This window comes from Copadichromis virginalis, linkage group LG23 (genome assembly GCF_057382275.1).
Source record: "Copadichromis virginalis isolate Kocher_CV1m ecotype Utaka linkage group LG23, C_Virginalis_male_GT1.1, whole genome shotgun sequence".
Taxonomy (NCBI): domain Eukaryota; kingdom Metazoa; phylum Chordata; class Actinopteri; order Cichliformes; family Cichlidae; genus Copadichromis; species Copadichromis virginalis.
Window position 1 is genome coordinate 53,288,529 of NC_140639.1, and position 23,027 is coordinate 53,311,555.

At 43.0% G+C, this 23,027-nt stretch overlaps 2 protein-coding genes and 1 long non-coding RNA gene across 5 annotated transcripts; 1 reads left to right on the plus strand and 2 right to left on the minus strand.

Annotated features, from left to right (window-relative positions):
* Positions 1–506: 506 nt before the first annotated feature.
* On the minus strand, positions 507–2,786 carry LOC146682269 (ankyrin repeat domain-containing protein SOWAHC-like). Its single transcript, XM_085448092.1, has one exon. The coding sequence runs from the start codon at positions 2,660–2,662 to the stop codon at positions 1,451–1,453; it is 1,212 nt and encodes a 403-aa protein (XP_085304218.1). The 5' UTR covers positions 2,663–2,786; the 3' UTR covers positions 507–1,450.
* A 2,772-nt stretch (positions 2,787–5,558) lies between these two features.
* Positions 5,559–18,692, minus strand: cep70 (centrosomal protein 70). Of its 3 annotated transcripts, none has more exons than XM_085448373.1 (12): positions 18,082–18,692; positions 17,648–17,747; positions 17,180–17,303; positions 15,892–16,072; positions 15,256–15,407; positions 8,342–8,447; positions 8,122–8,244; positions 7,873–8,022; positions 7,568–7,736; positions 6,368–6,476; positions 6,208–6,287; positions 5,559–5,924 (listed from the first exon to the last, which is right to left on the minus strand). In XM_085448373.1, the coding sequence occupies exons 1-12, from the start codon at positions 18,088–18,090 to the stop codon at positions 5,863–5,865; spliced, it is 1,365 nt and encodes a 454-aa protein (XP_085304499.1). In that variant the 5' UTR covers positions 18,091–18,692; the 3' UTR covers positions 5,559–5,862. The 3 variants fall into 3 exon arrangements, with proteins under 3 accessions (XP_085304499.1, XP_085304498.1, XP_085304500.1); XM_085448372.1 differs by lacking the exon at positions 18,082–18,692 and adding an exon at positions 17,845–18,060; XM_085448374.1 differs by lacking the exons at positions 7,873–8,022; positions 18,082–18,692 and adding an exon at positions 17,845–18,061.
* A 1,957-nt stretch (positions 18,693–20,649) lies between these two features.
* LOC146682271 (uncharacterized) lies at positions 20,650–21,338 on the plus strand. Its single transcript, XR_014918245.1, has 3 exons — positions 20,650–20,823; positions 20,896–21,102; positions 21,183–21,338. It is a non-coding gene; the product is annotated as an uncharacterized LOC146682271 (long non-coding RNA).
* The last annotated feature ends 1,689 nt before the right edge of the window (positions 21,339–23,027 follow it).

The window sequence follows — 23,027 nt, forward strand, 5'->3', positions numbered from 1 at the left end:
GTAATGCTTCATGAATGTGACTCCATAAAAGAAACATGAACCTGTCAGTGTTAGTAAAACTAATGATCACTGCTGCTTTAGTCTGGTTTGCTGTAATGAACTCGTCTCCTACATGTTAACTCTCAGACGCTGTCACAGGCTCACAGCGCCACCCTGTGGACACTATGTACATTCTGCTCTGTTTACGCACTTTGGACCAATGTAGCCATGTTTCTGCTGTCTGTGCTGTTATTTGATCTCTGAAATGGTAAATAAAAGTCACGTCTCGGTCTATCAAGGATTGGTGTTGTTACTCTGTAGCTTAGTACTGTTGTAAGTACTTTTTCTTGCATGTACTCTTTTAGGGAAGAGTTTTTAGAAAGGTCTAAATCAAAGTCACTCACTGGGCTTTTGTAAAAATCTGCATCTCTACTGAAGCAGCAGTTTGCTTTAACGGATTTGGTAACATTACAAAGACGGACAGCCGAATATTTCCTCAGACCAGGAAACCCAAGCTGAGCTGAAACAAGAGTTAAATCAGATGTTTTATTTAATAAGTAAAACAAACATTCAAATGGTGTCATTAAACCAGGTAAACGTGCAAAAATAAATGCTGAAGTGCAAGCTGTTAACGATTAAACGTGCAGCTAAGAGAAGAAGTGCTTCTTTACACACTGATGAGAAACAAAACTTCTATACATCCACACAACATCAGGGAGAAGGTTTTCCCAGAAATGAGATGCCGGGTGTGAGTAGAAGGTGAAGCAGGGCGTTTAGTACATGCGTGGCTCGTCAGCCTCTGTTCCGCTTTGCTGTGCCTCCACCTCAGCACTGCTGTCCTCACATACAGTAAACCAAACGGATCACGTGACGTGCACTCGGTGCTCAGCGGTCACACAAAGTGCTCACACTTTGCCAGAGCTTCTCTGTCACCTTACACTCCCTCACAGCCTCGTGACACAGTAACCTGGATCACTGCAGGCGGATTACTGACTTAAGGTCCACGGGCTTTAGTGTCAGCTGTGGATGGATAAAAATACCCAGCTTGGCCTGCAGAGGGAGTCTCACCGTCTGTGATCTGATTTAAAGGCTAATAGCAGTTACTGTTGTGAACACACAGTGTGCGTTTGTTGTACATCATGGAGCTGATCATTACTGTTCCCTTAGTTTATTTCATAAAGAAAACTAAAAGGAGAGAAAAGCCGTTAAAAGTACACTCGCTCATGTCCACCTCCACTGACCCCACAACCTTCAGCGGGCCACAGTAACCATGAAAGCTGCTTCATATATTCACCACACAGAGAAGTTCCCGTCTGATAATCCAAAGCTAGTAAAGCATGTTTTTCACGTTCCCATTGAATCAACACGATGTGCAGTCAAGTCAAGCAGACACTGCACTGAAAGGTCGTTTGCAATAACGATGGATGAAAATAAGCTGGCAGATATAGGTAGTGCTCCACCACATCCTGGGTCAGTACTGATCTGACCCAAAGAAGTGGCTCCTGGCTCTGGATCTAGAGGCTCTCTTTGACCCTCCCTGTTGCTCTTTATCTTTGAATGAAGTACTGTGCACGATCTGGGATGTCCTGTCACGAAGCTTCTGCAGTTTGGGCTTCATCCTGCTCAGTGAGGACTTCCTCCAGAGGGGCATTTCCCTGGGTTGGCCCTCACTGTCCCCAGAAGCACAATCGTTGGAGTTCAGCTGGCTGAAGGGCTTCATGTTAGAGATCCTCCAGCGTCTTCCGTCCCTGAGATGAGAGTTCTCACCTGCAGAGCACTCACAGCCTCCAGCGATGCTCCGTATCTCCACGCTCACGTTGTCGGTGAGGTACTGGCAGGCCTTCCTCCCACTATAGTCTCTGATCTCCACATCTGCATTGTAGGTTCTGACCAGAAGCTTGACCACCTCCACGTGACCGTGCATGGCGGCGATGTGCAGAGGTGTGTAGCCGGTGCTGGATCGAATATCAATACTAACAGAAATGTTGTGCAGCTTGGCAAAATTAATAATCATGGCTATGAGCTCAGGCTTGCCGTGCTTGGCGGCCCAGTGCAGGCAGGTGAAGCCAGTCACAAAATCCTTCTTCAGGATGAGGCTGGGTTCTGCGGTGAGGAGGCGATGCAAGCTGCTCCACTGCCCGTCTGAAGCGCACATCATCCACTCGTGCTCCATAGGCTCCAAGGCTACAGCTGTCCTGTCTTCATCCAGGGTGGAGGAAACCATAGAGGTGGAGTCAGCTTCAGCCCTGGGGGACAGGTAAAAAGAGCGCCGAATCCCTGGGGAGCTGTTCATCATGACCTCTATGAAATGCTTGCGACTCCCTCTCGGGGTGCTGTTATCGTCACTTCCAGACAAACTGTGCGTATCTACGCGCTCCTCCTCCTGTGACTCCGGCGGGCCAAAGGGAGACCTGTGCTGGGACTCTGCAGACTTTCTGCACATGGTCACACTAAGCCCCTCTGCTGCGCTCAGGCTTTCCTGTGACTCAGCCTGCTGCTCATCAGCAGTAAGTACCTGCCCCGTCCTACCGGTGTGTGCAGGCCCGGGTACGCTAAAGAAAGTTCTCTCTGGAGCGAGCGGCGACGCTTCAGCCACTGTAATTTCTGGTACGTTGGGCTCTTTTCCAACCGGCTCCTTTCTGGACTCCCTGTCGTCTCGTCTGAAGCTTTCCCAGTTTCCCATCGCCTTCCAGCTGCTGTCCTCTGTACAAACACACCGAGGACACTTTGTCCTGTCAAATTCTTTCAGTGTTGAAATTATGCGGAACTCTGACTTGGCTGTTATTTCCGTAACCTGAACCAGGTGTTTCTCCTCACTTCTTGTTCCGCGGGCTGGCTGTAACGCATCCACTAAAACTACTCACAGCTGTGATTCACTGGACTTCTACTTGTTAAGTACCGATTGCGCCAAAGCACCATTTTTCTTTGAAACAGGCAGCGCTTATGAAACTAAAATACTCGCAGACTTTTTATTTACACGTGTACCTGTGTGCGTAAAAACCCACGACGGAGTGTTAAAGCCACATTAGGAAAATATTATCGCTCAGTTTGAGAAGAAAATCTCTTGCAGAGGCTTTTTTCAAGGCAGTAATACCCGCAGGAGTCCAACTGGACCCCACCCAGTGTTTACTGGACAGGATACTGGGACTAAACCAGAACTGATGGGTGTCTGTGCCGCACTCACAGCATGTATTACAGTCTAACCTCCTGTTTCTTACGACTTTACTATAAAGCTTTTTCGAGGGAGATGTTATTATTTTAAGTGAAATAGTAATTTGGTGTATCATGTTAATAGTTCCGTTGGATACTTTTAAACTAATTATCTCTCGCTTCACTGTATACATTGTTTTATTGTTTTTACCTCTGATATCTGCGCAAAATGCTGAAGCGTTCTTGTCCTGGTGATTTTCTCAGAGCCGTTTTCAGCTCTGAGTCAAGTTAATTTTTAAAAAGTCAGGTTAGACAAATAACCAGTTTAACCTTTTCTAAAAACAATACCTGAGAGTAGCTATGAAAATATTCTGATAACGTTTACATTTCTTTACGGCTGCTCATAATTTTACCGTCACATTTGTTCATTCTCCTTTTTTGTAATTCGATGAAGTAGGAACTGTTTTTAAATCACCTTCAGTCATGTATGTATTATTGTAGGGTCTGCCTTACAAAGCGCCTGAGACGACTGCTGTTGTGATTTGGTGCTGTATAAATAAAGTTGAATTGAAAATCTGTTTGTCTTCTGGGATTCTCTCACTTTGTAAATATAAATAAACAAGTTGACTTTTTCATTACCTGAACAGGATTTTTTTCCACCATCATTTAAACTTTATGCGTTAAATTTCCACCATTTGTGTCAGAGAGTTAGTTCTGTTCCAGGTTTGAAAGTAATAGTGACGCCACAATGATCAATAATTTTTATATTAAGGAGTGCGCATGCGTCAACCGGCATGCAGCCTGTTTCAGTTGCTCCCGCTTTTCTCTCCATACTTTGTCTTACTTTTAGTTAAAGTGCTCTGATTCAGATGAATGGCAGCTGCAGAGATGTTGGCTTGCGACACATTTAACAAATATCTTGGGTAACAAACCAAAAACTAATTCTTGATCAACAATTTCATTTGGGTCTGATCCATGAAAACCAGCTTATTATGGGGTTAAAATGTGTCCATACACCAATTACATTATTATTATTCAATTAAATTCAATGTTATTTATGTAGCACCAAATCACAGCAACAGTTGTCCTGAGATGCGTATTAAAAGAATCTTTGGATTGTGTTCATGGTATAAATAGGAGACTACCACACCATTCATCAGGGCCACAACTAACACCAGCTAATGTAAAGTCATCTGGGTATTTTGCTTTTAGATCTCCAATAACATCTCCAGTAATATCTTGTTCTTAGAGTCTCCATTATATCCACAAACATTCAAACGAATAAAGACAGACTGTTCGACATTCAAAACTGCAGAAATCCAGTTTGTTTCCTGGGAAACTGTTCAGGTGTACGGCTAATAAAACTGTCCCTCTATCATTGATTACTCCAAAAGTTCGAGTCTTCCTTACTGGAATTAATTTTATTGTAGAACGACTCAGAGTTCATCATTAGTTTACTTCAACATGATTTCTTCTTGAATCAGTCGCACATGAATATGACACAACATCTCCTCTTAGTTTCACAGGGTTACCTTTTCTCTTCACGACTCTTCAATCACAACATAATCTAAAATCCCCTTTTCAGTCGTACATGGTAAAGTCGGGGCTTCTCACATATAACACACTACCTGCTGCGCTCTCACAGCAGTGATAACAATGCTCCTGGGAGTCAGGGTCAAAAGGTCAGGCCTACAAATCCTTTCCATCACTCAGACTACATTTCTCATTCATGAGTTTGATTATATTCTGATTAGGATTTATTTTATTTATTTAAGTATTTATTTTCATTGTCAGAGAACAATGAAATTGCGTTTGGGGCTTCCGTACAACCCGTAAATAAAATAATGAAGAAAATAATAAATACCCCTTAAAACCCAAGTGTAAATATTTAACCCAGTGTGACTCCAGTGCAATAAGACAATCCTTAGCAACAACATGAGAACATGACAAGTAATGTTCATAAGAAATTCAGACAAAGACCTGAGAAACATGACAAAGTACAACAATGCAACCCATTCAATATTATTGTACTGTGAGATATGATAGTTATCTATTTAAGAAAGAGAATAAAGATATGATGCACCAATGCAGCCCAGCTCAGCGCTATTAAGAAGTTGGATATGGTTATTGTCCGTGATTAACCATGATTCAGCTACACGTTGCTGCTGCCACCAAATAAAACCATTCTGATGGTAAACCAGCAAACAGTGTCCAGTTAAACCTACTGATCGAGACGTTATCTGTGAAAAACACAATAAGTGTTAAAGCGCAACATTTTGTGCTTCCCTCAGTAACACGGTATGCTAACCAGCTCCATGTGAGGCGTTCGTCCGTTTACAGCTGGAACACTTTTGCTTCTTAGTGCTTGGGAGTATAAATCTATGAGACGTGTGTGGACGCTGCGCTCACCAAACCAAATGACATCAAACTGCTAGTAACTGACAAATGCTTTATTCCTCCCATGTTTGGGGCCTGCTTTTGTTACAGCTATGTACACATGTCAAACACAAGTGCTGACAGTACTGACGTGATTTTCAGAGACCACACCTCCTACGGCACCACCACCATCACATCGTGCCTTTAACTCATCTACTCCTGCCAGGTTTACAATGGTAAGTATCAAAAGTGTAAAAATCTGCTGGCATCATCCACACAGAGGTGAAAACAGCATCAGCCGTGCTTTCAGGCAGCTTATAAAATAGAGGTTTGACTAAAAACAAAAAGCTGATCAGGTCACTGTGCTGTTTCTGTCAAAGCCTTCAGAGCTGGCAGGATGTCGTCTAGGTGGCTCACTCCTGTAACACACAGAGAGAAGAGCAGCAGTAGAAATCTCAGGCTTAAAGTCAGCTCGGCCAATCCCAGCCCAGGATCGTCTTAAAATCACATGACAACGAGCAGTTCACAACGAGTCAGTGCTCGGAAGGCACCCAACACCACAATGATTCTGACTGCGAGCTCCTGGAAACACCACGATCTGTTCATCTTCATGTTTCCTCAGTAATATTGGATGAGAGTCCTGGATTTATTTCTACCAAGAAGTCATTTGTAAATAAAATAAATAGAGTTGGTTGAATTTACCTAGAGTCTGTAAGATTCCTGTAACCAGGGCATGGAACGCAGGGAAGAACTCCTCGTGCTGTTTCACCTTCATGATGATGCTGAAAAACAGGAGCAAAGATTGAAGCAGGCCTGAGCAGCTGCCATCTGGTAGTCCAACTCATGTGTGAGAAAAGCAAACCTGTCAATATCAATGTCTCCCAGCAGCTCAGGGAACCTCGCCATGCTTTCAATGGAGGACACCAGTCTGGACACATGTTTCACAACTTCAGCAGGAGAAACGCCACCGTCTGACAAAACCACAGACAGCCCTGTTAGTCTCATGCTGAATGATGCTGAATGACAGTAATCCACTCAGTGTAATATGGAAGACTCTCCTGATTATGGAAGCAGCATGAAAAAGAAGCCGTTATGAAAGCTACTGCTGTGGTCAAGGTCAGGAGGAAGATGCTTGTTAGTAATCGAAAACAAAGAGTCACAGCCAGTGGAGACATGACACTAATCTAACCACACAAAAACAAAGAAGACGATACAGTTATACAAATATTCATTTTTGTCAGTCGGCCCCATCTAGTGGCCAAGGCGTGCATTAGCAGATAAGTGTAGGTGACGCTACCTGCAGGGAGTAGCAGTGTTCGGCAGGTCCAGGCCTCTACAGTCACTGCTCTTATGTTCCAAACACTCATTGTTTTTAGTTTACTCTGGACAGTGTGTCTGCCAACAGTTTTAATTAAGCACTACTGTGCAGTACTTTGGAATATCTTGGATGTGAAGAACGAGCAGTTCACATCCACATGTTTATACAGTCAAACAATGGATTATCATGAGGACAGTGGCACGGTGGTTAGCACTGTTGCCGCACAGCAAGAAGGTCCTGAGTTCAATTCCACCACCAGGCCGGGGTCTTTCTGTGTGGAGTTTGCATGTTCTCCCCGTGTTTGTGTGGATTCCCTCCGGTTACTCCGGCTTCCTCCCACCGTCCAAAGACATGCAGCTTGTGGGGATAGGTTAATTGGATAATCCAAATTATTCACAAACTAGGTTTGAATGTGAGTGTGAATGGTTGTCTGTCCCTGTGTGTTGGCCCTGCGACAGACTGGCGAGAGGCAGGGTGTACCCCGCCTCTCGCCCTATGACAGCTATCCCTGAAAAGGAGAAGCGGAAGCCAATGGATGGATGGATGGCATTAGCACTAGTACCTCCTCGTACAGGTCTACTCTGCCTCCAGGAGTGAGTTTGCTTATTTTAATGACTCTTAGTTACTTTTAACTTCAGGGTTTCAATCCAAACGAAGGAAAATGTGTCCAGGAGATGCTGATAGAAGCCCAGACTGTCATACTGCATAAATAACATCCATAACTAGGCACTGTGTGTAAGTCACCTAGATCAAGGATATCTCGAAGGTTCCTCATGGCATTGGTCATCTCTCCCAGTTTAGTGTAGACCTCATTCATACGGGGGTACACTCCTCTCAGAGAGGTGACGTCAAACAGCTTCTGAAAATGAGACACCATGGACTCCAGAGTGTGTCGAGTGGGGCTTCTGAGGACCTAACAAGGAAAGAAAACGTTGCAATAAGCAGGCTTCTCTGAAGTATACGCTCAGACATGTGAGCCACCGCGCCCTGCAGTGTCATTTACACAACAGCCTGATAAAGTACTACAAACAAGAGTAACAAACTTGTACCTTATCATCAGCCGAGGCATTTTCCAGCATGGCGTCTACAAGCAGCAACATGTCTCCAACCTCTGCTGCTTCGTCAGTGTTATAACCACCATCGCATGGTTGTAAGGGCATTAGTCTGACAGACAGTTCTTTTAAACTGCACTGAAGACCCTACGTACAAGCACGCATGCACAGGAAGTTCATCTTCAAAGCAAACGTCACATACCTAACCGAGGGCTCGAGATAGTTTGGCAGGTTGTTGGTGTTTACCTTCAGCAGATCGAGCTGCTCTGCCCACACTTTCAGTGTAGACAGGACATCCTGGAAGTCCGGTCTGTGCACTCTCACAGGACCTTTATGATCAGTTACAACTGCACTGATCTCATTCAACAGCTGAAATTTCAGGAAAGAAAAGAAGAAATATTTCTGTTATGTCAGGAAAAAAGGCTCAAAGCAGTACGTGCCCGAGACCACATCAAGTCACACTTACATGATGATAGTAGACACACAGCCGGGCTTCCTTGGCTGGGTCACTGATGAGCTCGCTAATCTCAGCTGTGCCGTCTTGTTTTGGCGAGCTCCACAGGAAGTTGGCTCTGCGAATGAGAAATGAGATGAACTCCTGGATACAGAAATTCTGTTTAATTTCAGGAACAGGGGTCAAATTCACTTTGGTGCTCTTCACACGGTTAAAGTCTGGACAGCAAAAAACTCACGAGACTCATATTTAAACACTATTTGGAGGCTTTTTGTTTGTCAGTGGGAGTTCAGTTTCTACTTAAATTGGATTTTGTGTCTATCATGAGTCACAATGCAGTGCATGACCATTTCTAATGGAGTGTGACTGACGATAGGGCTGCTCAATTAATCGAATTTTAATCTTGATTACGATCTGGGCTTTCAACGATCATTAAAAATGACTGAGCCGATTATTAGCCCCTCCCTCGTGCTTTACAGCTGCCGTGAATACTCAGAATAACACCTCTGAGCGTATATTGGGTTACATCGTAGAACAGCTGACTGCAGTTGTGAGTTTTCAGAATCGGCTCTCCGAGCAAAAAATGACAACACCACGGAGCGCAAGTTTGATACCATCATGGGGAAGCTCACGGTTCTCCAACAGGAGATTGAGAGACCAGTGTCGGTGTCGGAGTGTTAGAGAACAGCTTGAAATTCTCATGAGTTGTTGCAAAAGAAAAATTACCATCATAATGCAGCTACCCCTTGGTGCCAGCTGTGGGCTCAAGGCTGGAACTGAACAACAACTCCCTGATAACGACTGTGTTGAGTCTGTTCCTTCCCTTTCCCTGCAAGGCCACCTGGGTTGGCTGGAAGACTGTTTACTAAGCCTGGCAGGGCGAAGGACACTGTCTCAGCTGAACTCTGGACTAGGGCTGCCACGATTAGTCGACTATCAAAATCGTCGACGACTAATTTAATAGTCGACGCGTCGTTTGAAGCTTTGTAAGATCCCAAAAGACGCAGGAATAAGTAGCAGGATTTAAGAGTGTAATAACGGACTGAAACAGAAGATGGCAGCACTGCATGTACAAGGATGCCAGCTGCCGTTAAACCCCGAAGAAGAAGAAGCTGTGTCCCAGAATTCATAGCGCGGCCCTGCTCAGTTTCCAACAATGGTGGCAGCTGGTTAGTTTTAATGTTACTCTTATTATTCTTTCTGGGTCACAAAATAAACGTTTAACATATTTTCAAAAGCGCTCCGACGTTTTCGGAGACGTCTGTTACCCACTAGCTCGATAGCTAGCCGGGGGCTAGGCTAACTAGAGCCGTGAGAACAGCGGACTCCCGGCAAATCGTTTTCAAACCCACCGCCGTCTTTCGCTACTCAGGTTAAACATGATATATAAGTCACTTAGATAACTTAAAATGTTATTGTTTGGCTTTTTTCAGTGTTTTATTTGTTCCTGAGTAAATCGGTTTGGCTGAGATTAAAGTTATAGTTTTTACACAGCTGAATAAACATCAAGCAGACAGCTGATTATCAGAAGTGTGAGATGCTCGAGAATTTACTCCGGTGTCCTGTTATATTTTAGATAGCAAGGAGTTTATTAAACTTCACCGAAACAATCTGCAAATTTCATTAAAATTCATTAAACTATCATCTTGTCTTTATTCTTAGTTAGCACCTTAAACACTTAAAGCTGTAAGCTAATGATAGTTATATAAGAGCAGATGCTGCTGGTGCAATAAGCTGTACGTTTTACGTTCAATGGATGATGATCTGATTAGTCGACTAATCGCAAAAATAATCGGTGACTAGTCGACTATCAAAATAATGGTTTGTGGCAGCCCTACTATGGACACGCACACATATACTGATAAGCACTCACTGATGCATCACCCTCCCTACCCCGGATCCAACGCCACCTCCAACGCTTACCTCCCCTCTGATGTGGACATCGGGTCAGCTGGAGGCGCAGTCGAAAGATTGCAGCGGTCCCAGATCAGATGTACACACTGGAACTCTTTCCCATGTTGCTGTCTGTGTTTATTGTGCTGTGGTGTGTTGATATCTGTGCATTCCTGTATTATCCTTCTGTGTTACACATTTTGATGTTTTTTTTCCTCGCTACCTATCCTGACCTGTCTCCCCAATGTGATGTTTGTGTATTGTATGTACGGTCGGCAAGGTCTGTCATCTCGGTTGTGGGCAAAAGACCTGCAACTGACAAATCTCATCTCTTTACTCTCGCGCTGCTCCGTGTGGCAAATCGAGCACACCTCTCTGCGTTTCTAACACGTGTCACAACAATTAAGTTGTGGGCCTGGGCCCTACAGTGGGCACGGGGCCCTACAGTGGGCACGGGGCCCTACAGTGGGCACGGGGCCCTACGGTTATTATTGAGATAATCGCTGATTAATCGACTAATTGAAGAAATATTAGGCAAATTCGTCAACTATCAAAATAATCAGCAAAGCGGTTGCTGATAGGTTTTCCGTCCCTTCTCTGTATTATTGTGGGGTGTTTGCTTTACAACAGTAAGCACCTTGAGGCGACTGTTGTTGTGATTCGCTGTTATATAAATAAATAACAACACTTCCTCCTGATACCAGGACTCACAGTGGGCCATAGAGGGCCCAAGGCTGCTTAAGAACAAGCTGCTCTTTACCACATAACTGACTTGGCAGATGTTTACACCCGATTCCCCTCACAGTACAACCTACAAGGGTTTTACAGTATTCACTGCCCTTCACTGGCTCCACATTTTGTCAGCCTTGTTTGAAACTGGATTCATAAAATGCAAATTCATAAAATAAATAAATGTAACTTTAACAAAAGTGTTCATCTTTTAGTCTGTGAAGGTTGTCAGTCATCCAGGTCATTGTAGTCTAAGGAGCTCGGAAAGAAAAGGGTCTGGATTTCTTTGAAGTAGGGGTGGGCGATATACGATAGAAACGATATAAATTTGGCCAACGATAGAGATTTAGACTATATCGCTCTATTGCGATAGCGCGTGTTGATGATGTCATCAAGCTGCGCCGGCTTTGGCCGAAAGCGTTGCAGCGGCTACAGCCATTATCATCTGCAAATTATGCCGACAGTCACAGCAAAGAGATGAAGCACTTTTGAAATATGGGGGAAGCCAAAAACTGCACTTCCTCCACTTCCGTAACATTGATTCATTAATGTTGAATTCTCTGCAGCTGCTCTGTTCCCATGTTGTTACTGTATATTAATAACTAACCTCGTATTGTGGATGAATGATCTCAGTTGTTCTCCTGACTGAAGTTTGGCCCGTGTACAGCATCCTGCTATGCGACTGCATTTGTCCCTGACCACCAGAATCCCTCACGTTAACTTTTATCGTGTGGAAAAAAAGTTGGCTTCATCCTCCAGCTTCACTGTGCTAATGTTATGCTAACATAGCTGTGTCGCTAGCAGTCACGTAGCACAACATTATATACCAGCTAGTCCAACTCCAGTAACCCTCCAAACGCCACTGCTGTTTAGTTTTCTGTCTTCATTTATGTTGGAAGTGATAGCAGAGCTGTACATTTGAATTAGTTAAAAAAATCTCTGTCAGAACACGGTATGAAATGTTTAGGTGGAAACTAGCGAGCTAACTTCCTGTTAACTTCTAACTCTGTTAAATTTAATAAATTCTGTTTGCATGGATGTTAAACTTAATTGTTACACCTGGTAAAGCAGCAACGCTGATGATTTAATTAAAGATGAAATAATTTAGACAGTTTAACTCTCAGTGTTCATTTGACTTTGGGACCTGAACTGACGGAGTTTTGGACCCAGATTACTTCGCGAAGCTCCTCACTACGGCAGCGTAATGCTCTGACGATCCATCAAGCAGTGCTGCTTACCAAAGTTGTACTAAAACATTTTTTAACAGATTTCTGCCAAAATCGGTTCGAGGTCAGTAAGCACAACCAGAAATCATACATGAGGCACACTCTCGATTTTTGAGAAAAATTAAAGGATTTTAAGTCCTTATAGTGTGAAAAATACGTTATACAGAAGAAAAGAATATATCCTGATATATATCGTTACCGCACATGCTTCAAATTATATTGCAATATGAATTTTAGGCCATATCGCCCAGCCCTACTTTGAAGGTGTTTCATCTGAGAAGTTTCTTCAGTTCTAAGAGGAGGAAGTGGAGAGTCCCAGCTTTTATTACACCAGTTGCTCTTAGAACTGAAGAAGCTTCTCAGATGAGAGGTGAAACACACATGTCTGAACACAGACAGTGGAAAAATGTCAGTCCTAGTTTTACTGGATCTCAGTGCAGCATTTGATACAGTTGACCACAACATATTACTCAAACGACTGGAGAACTGGGCAGGTCTTTCAGGAACTGTACTAAACTGGTTCAAAACATACTTAGAAAACAGGAAATACTTTGCATCAATAGGTAACTTCACATCTGAGCAGACTAGTATCACATGTGGAGTTCCCCAAGGTTCCATCTTGGGACCCCCTCTGTTTAACATTTACATGCTCCCACTGGCACAGATTATAAAGAACAACAAAATAAACTATCACAGCTATGCAGATGACACACAAATATATATCACAATGTCACCAGGAGACCGAGGCCCTGTACAGGCTCTTGGTAAATGCATTGAGGAAATCAATGACTGGTTCTGCCACAATTTTCTCCAGCTAAACAAAAACAAACTGAGGTAATAGTCTTTGGCGCCAAAGAAAAACGATTACAGGTCACCAGAGAACTTCAATCTATACATCTAAAAACCACAAACCAGGCGAGAAATTTGGGTGTAGTGATGGATGCAGACCTAAACTTAGAAAAACACATTAAGACAATAACAAAGTCAGCTTACTATCACCTCAAGAATATTTCAAGGATAAAAGATCTGATGTCTCAACAGGACCTGGAAAAACTAGTCCATGCATTCATCTTTAGTAGGCTTGATTACTGTAACAGCATCTTTACAGGTCTACCTAAAAAATCAGTCAGACAACTACAGCTCATTCAGAACTCTGCTGCTCGAGTCCTCACTAAGACCAAAAAAGTGGACCACATCAGTCCAACTCTGAGGTCTTTACACTGGCTGCCTGTCCGTCAGAGGATAGACTTTAAAGTTCTGATGCTGGTCTATAAAGCTCTGAATGGTTTAGGACCAAAATACATCAGTGACCTCCTGACCCAGTATGAACCTTCCAGATCCCTCAGGTCATCTGGATCCGGTCTTTTATCAGTTCCCAGAGTCAGAACCAGACACGGAGAAGCTGCATTCAGCTTTTATGCTCCTTATATCTGGAACAAACTCCCAGAAAGCCTCAGATCAGCTGAAACACTCCAGGTTGAAGACTCACCTGTTCTCAGCTGCATTTGAATAAAGCACCAAATCCACACTTTTAAGCTTAAATTTCAAAACTTACATTTAACTACTGATTTTATCTACTGTTCTGATTTTATGTGTTTTGATTTTATCTGTTTTGATTTTATATACTGTTTTGTTTGTTTGTTTGTTTGTTAAGTGGGTTTAGAGCTCTGGGTAGCTCCCCAGCTGGGTCTAGACTGGGTCTAGAGAGTATTTTAAATTCAGGGAATTTAAAATAGAAAGTAGCTCGTCCACAGAAGGACTGGTAGCTCCCCTTACGATAAGGGTTCAGATCGCGCGAACAGGTGTGAAATGTGTGTGTTTAGTTAGTTAGTTTGTTTGCTTGTTTTAATCAATTTTAAATCATACTTTTTATTTGTTTTTGTTTAGGGTTTCTAATGTCTCTGTAAAGCACTTTGAATCACCTTGTTGTTGAATTGTGCTATACAAATAAATTTGCCTTGCCTTGCCTTCAAGAAACTTAAAGAAGTCCAGAAGCTTTTCTTTCCAAGCTCCTTAGACTGCTTATCTTTTAGTTTCTACAACTTGGAGTCCACCTGTAGTAAATTCAGTTGACTGGATACATGTTGTGAAGTAGCACACTTGTCTATATAAGATCCTATAGTTGACAGTGAATGTCAGGGCACAAGTCCTGAAGTCCAAAGAGCAGTCTGCAGACCGCAGAGACAGGACTGTATCGAGGCACAGATCTGGGAAAGACTACAGAACAATCCCTGCAGCACCGATGGTCCTAATGAGCACAGTGGCCTCCAGATGGCTCTGAAGCTCAGACCTGGGCAAAGGTTTATCGTCCAAAACGACAATAACCCTAAGCCCACAGCTGAGATAACAAAGGACTGGCTTCAGGACCAGTCTGTATATGTCCTTAAGTGGCTCAGCCGGAACCAAGATACAAATCCAACTAGACATCTTTTGAGAGATCTGAAACTGCTAGCAGCAGCCAGTACTAGCCCTCAGCCTCCTAACAGGTTCAGAATCGCCTTGTTTTAAAGTTATTGCATTCACTGAATTTTCAGAAAACCTGACCCCTGACCTTGAAGTCGAGGTCACCAGGATTCAAACTAGTCTCCGATTTGTTTTTATTACATGTAACTATGGTATCAATTTGAAAATCCTACATCGCATTGTTCTCGAGACATCGCATTGACAATGTGACGTGCACTGACCTTGGGTCAGATTGGTCTGTTTCCTCCAGGTTCTTCTGCTGGTGCTCTGACTTAGAGGGGTAGAATGAGGCCAAATCTGAGGCAATCTGAGGTCAGATTAAGCCTCGCTGACTCAGTCAAACTTCCCCAAAAACTCACAGCATGTTCCCGTCTGCATGTCTGAGCACGTCTGGGGCACAGGCCTGACTTTTGAGCATGGGCCCTGCTACAACATGCCATGTTTGACTGATGTGGATACGCTCACTTTGACTTGGTATTGTTGTAGTATTATTTGATATGAGCCCTCCTCTACAGATCTGCACAACAGTATGGCTGACTGCCCTCCCTAGACAGTCTAGAACAGACTTTACACACTGTTCAATGATCTTGTGTGTGAGGTTTTCAAATATCTTACTGTTGATCTGCAGGAGACCTCTGCTGGGAGGCTTGACGCTGCAAAGCCAATCGCTGCTCTTCTTTTTTGGTGATGAAATGGAGTTTCCTCTGAAGCTGGGTTGCCTCCTCTTTCTGTTTCGACAGCTTTTGCTCTAGAATCTCACACCGTCTCTGAAAGTACGCAGAAGGTTTTTCTTTTACCAGTACACGGAAACTGCAAACCACTGAAACATGAAACATAACATTAATGTTTAAATGTGTGCTCTATGAGAAAACATGCAGTCGATGAAAATAAACACCTACACTCATCTTAAAGAGTTCAGGGTAGCCTGTTAAATGTTTGGGAAACAGCTCAAGGTTCAGTGTTAACTTTGGTGACTTTGTTCATTACAGATAATATGTTCACATCATGTAAACTTTAGCAGACACCTGGAGACATCTGCTTATATGAACTATAGTGTTTTTTCAGTGTTTTACATGCACAGAGCTGTTCAGCATGACTAAGACTTCCAAAAGAAATTTAATTTACTTGGTGCCGAGTTGTAAGAAGTAACTGTGGCTTCGAGTGCTTGTGCCGTTTGTTTTGACTCTTTGTAAATGCCCTTTTGTTAACGGGAAATTCAAAGACAGTGAAATAAAAAGCTGAACGACCCACGTGTGCTTCCAGTTTTTCCTTCTGCAGTTGCTGTGTGTGGCTGTGCTGCTGGACTGCCTTGCTAAGGTAGCGGTCCTCCAGATCCTGGACTCTGGTCTTCACCTTGTCCAACAGTTCCTCCAGCTCTGTGACCCTCTGACACTGCTGAGCTGCTCGGCTCATGTGCTCCTGAACCTCCATTCTGACGACACACAAAGCAAAGCATGTCTGCACCTGCTGACTGCAGTTTGTGTAGTCCTAAGGCCCTGAACGGCTCGCTGAATACTTTATGGCAACATGACTTCAAACTTCTACGTAAAATTATTAAAACAGCATCAACAAGTTAAAATCTCAAAGGGTGAGAAAAGAAGAGCACATGTAGCCAGAAGAATGTGCCAGACTCTTCCTCTGGATGGCATCACCATGTCGTCTAATAACACTGTGAGGAACCTTGGAGTCATTTTTGACCAGGATATGTCCTTCATATTAAACAAATATGTAGGACTGCTTTCTTCTATAGACCTCTCTGCATTGAATCATATCTGTTATTAACCTCTGTCTCTCTTCCACAGCATGTCTTTATCCTGTCTTCCTTCTCTCACCCCAACCAATCACAGCAGATGGCCCCGCCCCTCCCTGAGCCTGGTTCTGCCGGAGGTTTCTTCCTGTTAAAAGGGAGTTTTTCCTTCCCACTGTCGCCAAAGTGCTGCTCATAGGGGGTCACATGATTGTTGGGGTTTCTCTGCTCTAATTTGGAGTCTTTGCTTGAGAATATAAAGCGTCTTGAGGAAACTGTTATCATTTGGCCCTATAAACATAAACTGAATTGAATAGAGCTGAACTGTTGGAGAAAAGCCAAGCACCAACAGAAACTGCCCGACACTTGGTGAGCATACATGCTCCATACAGACTCCATCTCAGCAGTGTGCCACCCAGTCTCACATTTCATGCCTGTACTGGTCTGTGAGGATCAAGAAATGTGTGTTCCTGATACTCATCTGATGTTGGAGAGGTTAAATGACAGCAGGACAGGTGGTCTATACAACACTGCATATACATTATTAATATCCAGCAGTAGCATTGCACATGTGTCACTGAAACAGACCCCAGCTCTCCTAGCCACGTTACAGGACAGTCTGAGGTTCAGTCCAGTAAGATGACATTCGTAACTGCAATAATGTCCTTGGGGTGGGGGGCTATTTACAGTTTCCATGTTTAAACAGATAGTTACAAACATGTTTCACTGAAAACATCACTAAATAACATCCCAGCACCACTTAGGATGTTTCTTACACAGTGCTGAACTTACTTGAGCTGGTTGTTGGACATGACAAGCTCCTGGATCAGGGCCTGCCTTCTCTCCGAGTCTGTGAGCATCACCCTCAGAGTTGTCCTCAGCTCAGCAGCCGACTTCTTATCCAGAAGGACCAAATCTGCAAACACACAGACAACCGTATACATTACTCATCAAATCACACTGACAAGCCAAACATTTTGCTTAAAACTCAAAGTAGAATTTATAAACAAGTAAACAACAAAAAGACCATTTAAATCATTCTTTTCATTTAAAGTTGCATGTAAATTAAATCTATTGACATTTAACACAGTAACTATATTGTTGAGCCACTTTAATTTTAAACACTCTGTCCTTAGCCGTCTTCAATTCAGATTTTTGTTTCCATGTATAGTTGTTACAGTCTTCAGCCTGATACGATTGTTCACTTTCGGCCACCGTAACACGTGACCTTTGATAAAGTCTCGTAGTGACAATTCTTACCTGCAGGACTCTTATTCTCAGCGGGATCTGCAAAAAACACCGGTTTAAAACCATGATGTTGTAAACGTTTGTTCACGTCATCCCACTCCACTTGTTCCTGCTGCAACACACACAAAATAAAATAAATACAGGCCATTTACAAACCGTCACTGACAGCGGAGTTCAACACTTTCCAGTTAACACAAATACAGCTCTACCTGAAACTGCTTGTAGCTCCACAGATAAACATATGTTTGATTTCTTGACTGTAAAGCATAAGTAGTCCTGAAGTCCATATCCACGCGTAAAAACGTCCCACTCAACGTAAACCCAGCTTTCATTAACAATGCAGCTCGTGTATCGGAGAGCGGTCGCTAAGCAGTGTATGAAAGGCGATCCAACAACCCAGCAGCCTCGGACCACCTTAATCATGCTGTTTTAATCACGTAGCTTACCTGTTTCATCGGTTCGGTCTGCAGAAAGAAATCAACAAGTGTCCAAAGGGCTTCAGTGAAAAGCTCTTCTTTTGGCGTCTCAACACAACTCGGGAACCTTCGTTTAATGTATTCTTTACTCAGCCATTCACATTCATTCACCTTAGACTCCCTAAAGTGGTTAAATTAAGTCCTTACTGTAAGTATTTCCTGTAGAAAGTCGATAAATAAACGTCCACTTAAAAATATAATTGTAATCGAGCAAACAGGCACAGACTGTGTTAGCAGCACTAGTAGCTAACAAGTTAGCGTTGGCCCTGAACGTTAGCTTAGCAAACGTAGTGAACAAAGAAGGCTGGTTAATTTAGTTTAAGTTACCAGCTGTTGATGTACACTTTGCTAATTTTTAGACATCTCATGCAGAAAATATGCTCCTTCCGTCATTCAAATAAGTGCGCGATGATGTCACTATAGTAAACCAATAGGAAGTGGTTATTCGACTTGTTGACCAATCAGCTTACACAAAAAAACTATCCGACAGGGTTTTTTTTTTTCAAACAAGTGTAACAAGCAAACTATCCGACAGGTGTCGTGCCAAGGTAGGTATCCCCCCCCCTTTCTCTTCTTCTTCTTCGTCTATCTTGTCAAACTTCAGGTGCATTACCGCCACCTTCTGGGCTGGAGTGTGGATCGGAACAGTTTTACACCTATGGTCTCATATAAATACTTATTGCTCTTTAAAAACCCAAATATTTCCATTAGTTCCTTTTAAAGGATACTCCGGCTCAGCCCCTCACTTCCTGGCTGCTAAACAGGCTTGGGAAAGAGACCTAGGCCGCTCTAGAAATGGTCCAGACTGGCAGGAGATTTGGGCCTGTGTCTCTAGGATATCTGTCTGTAACCAAGATAAATCGTTTCAGTTCAAAATTGTGTGATGTATTGATTGTGCATACATCACACCCTCTTTAAAAAGTAAAACAGATGTAAACCGCTCCCCTGTTTGTTAGATGTGAATGGGGGGGGGGACTTTATGCATTGTTTTTGGTCATGTGGGAAAATTCTAAGGTTTTGGTCTGATGTTGCAACGGTGCTTTCAGTTATTTTCATTCCTGCTGTTCCTCTGGACCCTCTAGTTCTTATACTGGGAGTAATGGACAATCTGGTTTTCTAAGGCAAACACAAGAGGCTGTTCCAGTTGTTATTTTTCATCCAGAAACAATATCCTGCTCCTCTGGGGCAGGCTAGCCATCCCAACTAAGAAATCCTGGCATAACATTGTACGGACTGTATTCCCAATGAATATATAACTTGTATGCTCAACTCCACCTTGGACTCTTTCCACAGGCCTGGGACCCATATCTACGTCAGACCTGTACTGGCATCCTCCTTGTTGCAGGGCTTTCCCAAACTGAATTAATTTGCCTGACTGTTGGTCTTACTGTGATTTGTTTTGATTCCTGGAGGGGTTGTGGTTTACCTCAACTGCCTTGTATGTGCCTCAAAACAGCCTGAGCTAAGTTCTGGTTTTCTTTTGTCTTTGTCTGTTACTATGAAGAAAATCCTAATAAAAATATTAAAAACAAACAAAAAAAAATCAAATATTTCCCTATAAACTACACCACCTGTGTCCCTTTGAAATATTTCTTTTACCCTTAATTGAACTCTATTCTTCTTCAATTCAGATTTGAGCATTTGTCTTTCCCGTCTATGTTTACCATATTCCAACATCACATGTTCAAATGTTTCCTGTGGTCCACAACGTTCACAATTCCCTGTCTCATTCTTGTTCATCTTTTTTAGTGTTATTTAAACCTATGTGACCAAATCTTACTCTTGAAATGATATCTTCTTTTACTTCTATGACTTCTTCTACAGTGTCCCACTGCTCTCTGTATACTATAATAATATACCTTTCCCTGCTCTGTTCCTTTAACCTCACCTTTACTGTATATTGAATATAATATACATCTACATGACTTTTTCTTGTTGCAGCTTTTGCAAACTTATCAGCCTGTTCATTTTCATCCAAACCGACACGGAAAATGTATTTCTATTCCCGTATGTTTGACTCTATAGATTAAATGGTAAATGGTCTGTATAGCGCTTTACTTGGTCCTAAGGACCCCAAAGCGCTTTACACTCTGCACAATCATCCACACATTCACACACTGGTGATGGCAAGCTACATTGTAGCCACAGCCACCCTGGGGCGCACTGACAGAGGCGAGGCTGCCGGACACTGGCGCCACCGGGCCCTCTGACCATCACCAGTAGGCAACGGGTGAAGCGTCTTGCCCAAGGACACAACGACCGAGACTGTCCAAGCCGGGGCTCGAACCGGCAACCTTCCGATTACATGACGAACGCCCAACTCTTGAGCCACGATCACCCAGATCAAATGAATTATATCAAAAAACAATATTGTGTCTAGAATCCAAACACATATCACATATGCTCAATGGTGCGCTACTAGAGTCTGAGTAAGGCAAGGCAAGTTTATTTATATAGCACAAAAACAATAAAAAGCATGATTTAAAGTTGATTAAAAAAAACAGTAAATCAAATATTTGTACTTCCAGTAGGTGTCATGGTCTGCGGTGGGTGGCTGGAATTTCCATAAGGCTCCTGAACTGACCTGGGATCCGCCCCTGGGCAGGGCCAACTCCAGCTCCCGCACACCTGGAGCCTATTGCAGGCAATCAAGCCAGAGGGATTTAAACCACACGTTGATGTTCATTCACTGCCAGTTCGTCATCAACACATGTTGGTAACAGGCCGTATACGTTAAGTTCTTGCTGTGATTCATCCTGTTAACACGACTCTCTTGTGCTACAGTTGCTGTATCCACCTTGGCTCACACTCCACCTCTGGACTCAGGATACCTAGTAATCATTCTGGAAATCTCTCTGTGCCTCACCTGCCTGCCCTCCTGCCATCACACTCCATCTGAAGCCCCGGATCTCAGGCCAGCTTTTCCACGCCACTCAGCCTCCCCTGGATCTTCATCACCCCCCTCTCAACACTCCAGGTCCCTAACTGCAAGTAAGAATTGCTGCTCTTACAACTGGCCACTGCAGAGCTGCCTTCACTACCTACCTAACTCCTATATCCTCTTCCTTCAGTGTGACTGTTCCCCACTCAGCTCCGTTCCGCATCTCAGGCCTCATTCCCTCGCCATAGCCACGTTCCCCAGGCCACGCCGCACCAAGACTCCACGTCTCGTTGTTTTTTGTCTTTGCCACGTTTTTCTCTTGCACTTAAACCTAATAAATTGTTGCATCATCTGCTGTCTCCGCTCTGGGTTTCTGCACCTGAGTCCTGTTCAGTACCGGCCACGTGACAGTAGGAAGCACAAATACTTCCTACTGGTGCCTCCTCTACCCAGTTTGAAGTGATTAAAACTGCTACAGTTCTCCAGTATAAACTGTTAGGTCATCAGTAATTCTTTTATTCATCACAAAGCTTCTTTTATTCATCACAAAGCTTCTTTCTGGAATAACAAACACAACACCTGCTTTATAATCTAACAATTACGATGCATCAGTATTTATCTCCACATGTTCTGAACACTTTTCCCGTATATGATCATATCTGACTTTTCCCTTGTGTAATAAATGAAATCAGGAGTTGTCATATATCCATGGCAGTAAAATTGAAAATGGTTCTGCTGGGTTAATATTTTTGCTACTAATTCCTGTCTCATTTATTTTTCTCCTATAATCCAACCAAAACTTCTCATGGGCTGCGTCCTCCTGAGGCCGCATTTGTAGACCGATTACGTCACAGCGACGCGCCGAAGGCTGTCAAAATTCTTGTTTTTTTTAAATGAACTTTATTTAGAACAAAAACAATGACAGTCTCAAAGAGACAAGCAACATATTGAATCATTCAGAACAGAATCACACCTCCTTTTTTCTTTTCTCCCAATCAGAGGAATACACATCACTGCCACAGTGCAGTTGGTACAAGGCTGTCCAAATTCGTAGACTCCTCTGAATGCAGCCGACAAATGTGTCCTCCTTTTTCCCGAATTTGAAGGATGGGTCGGGTGTGTCCTTCATGGCCTACCATATCCCAGAATTCATAGTGCTAGTGATGGTAAATTTGATTCTTTTTACTGAATCGAGTTTTAATGAGTCACTCACCAAATTGAATCGGTTTTTGAGTCATTTGATTCACTGAGTCAGTCGACCAGAGAGTGCAAAAAAATGTACATTTTCACTCAAACTTAATTTGTTTCTCTTTTCATGTAAATCCCACTGCTAAGATGAATGATTCTAAAAAAACAACAACTATTTTATGGAGCAAAAAGGAGCAAAAACATTTCTAAAATTAAGCAATTTCCTATCAAAATTGCTTAATAAACATTTATTTTGTTTATTTTTATTTTATTAGTATTTTCCTTAAATGTGTCAAATATATATTTTCTCATCTAAATGTCCACTGAGCTGTGAGCCAGGGGGCGGTAATGCACCTTAACATTGGTTGCCAACCAAGCATATCTATATATATATATATATATCATATATATCGCATATTTGCAAAAGTGCTTCGACGTTTTCAGAGGCATCTGCCACCCACCAGCTCGATAGCAAGCCGGGAGCTCGAGGGTCACTGATGCGGCCGAGAACGGCACAACTCCCGGCACATCATGTTCAGATCACCACGGACTGTCGCTGCTCGGGTTAAACGTAATATATACGTCACTTAGACAACCTAAAAATTTTATTGTTTGGCTTTTTTCAGTGTTTTGTTTGTTCGTGAGTAAATCGGTTTGGCTGAGATTAAAGTTATTAGATTAGATTAGATAAAATAAAACTTTATTAATCCCCGGGTGGGTTCCTCCTTGGTTTTCACACAGCTGACTAAACGTCAGACAGAAAACTGATAAACAGTGTGTGAGATGGTCGAGAGTTTACTCCAGTGTCCTGTTATATTTTAGACCGCAAGGACCCGACGGCCGAGTT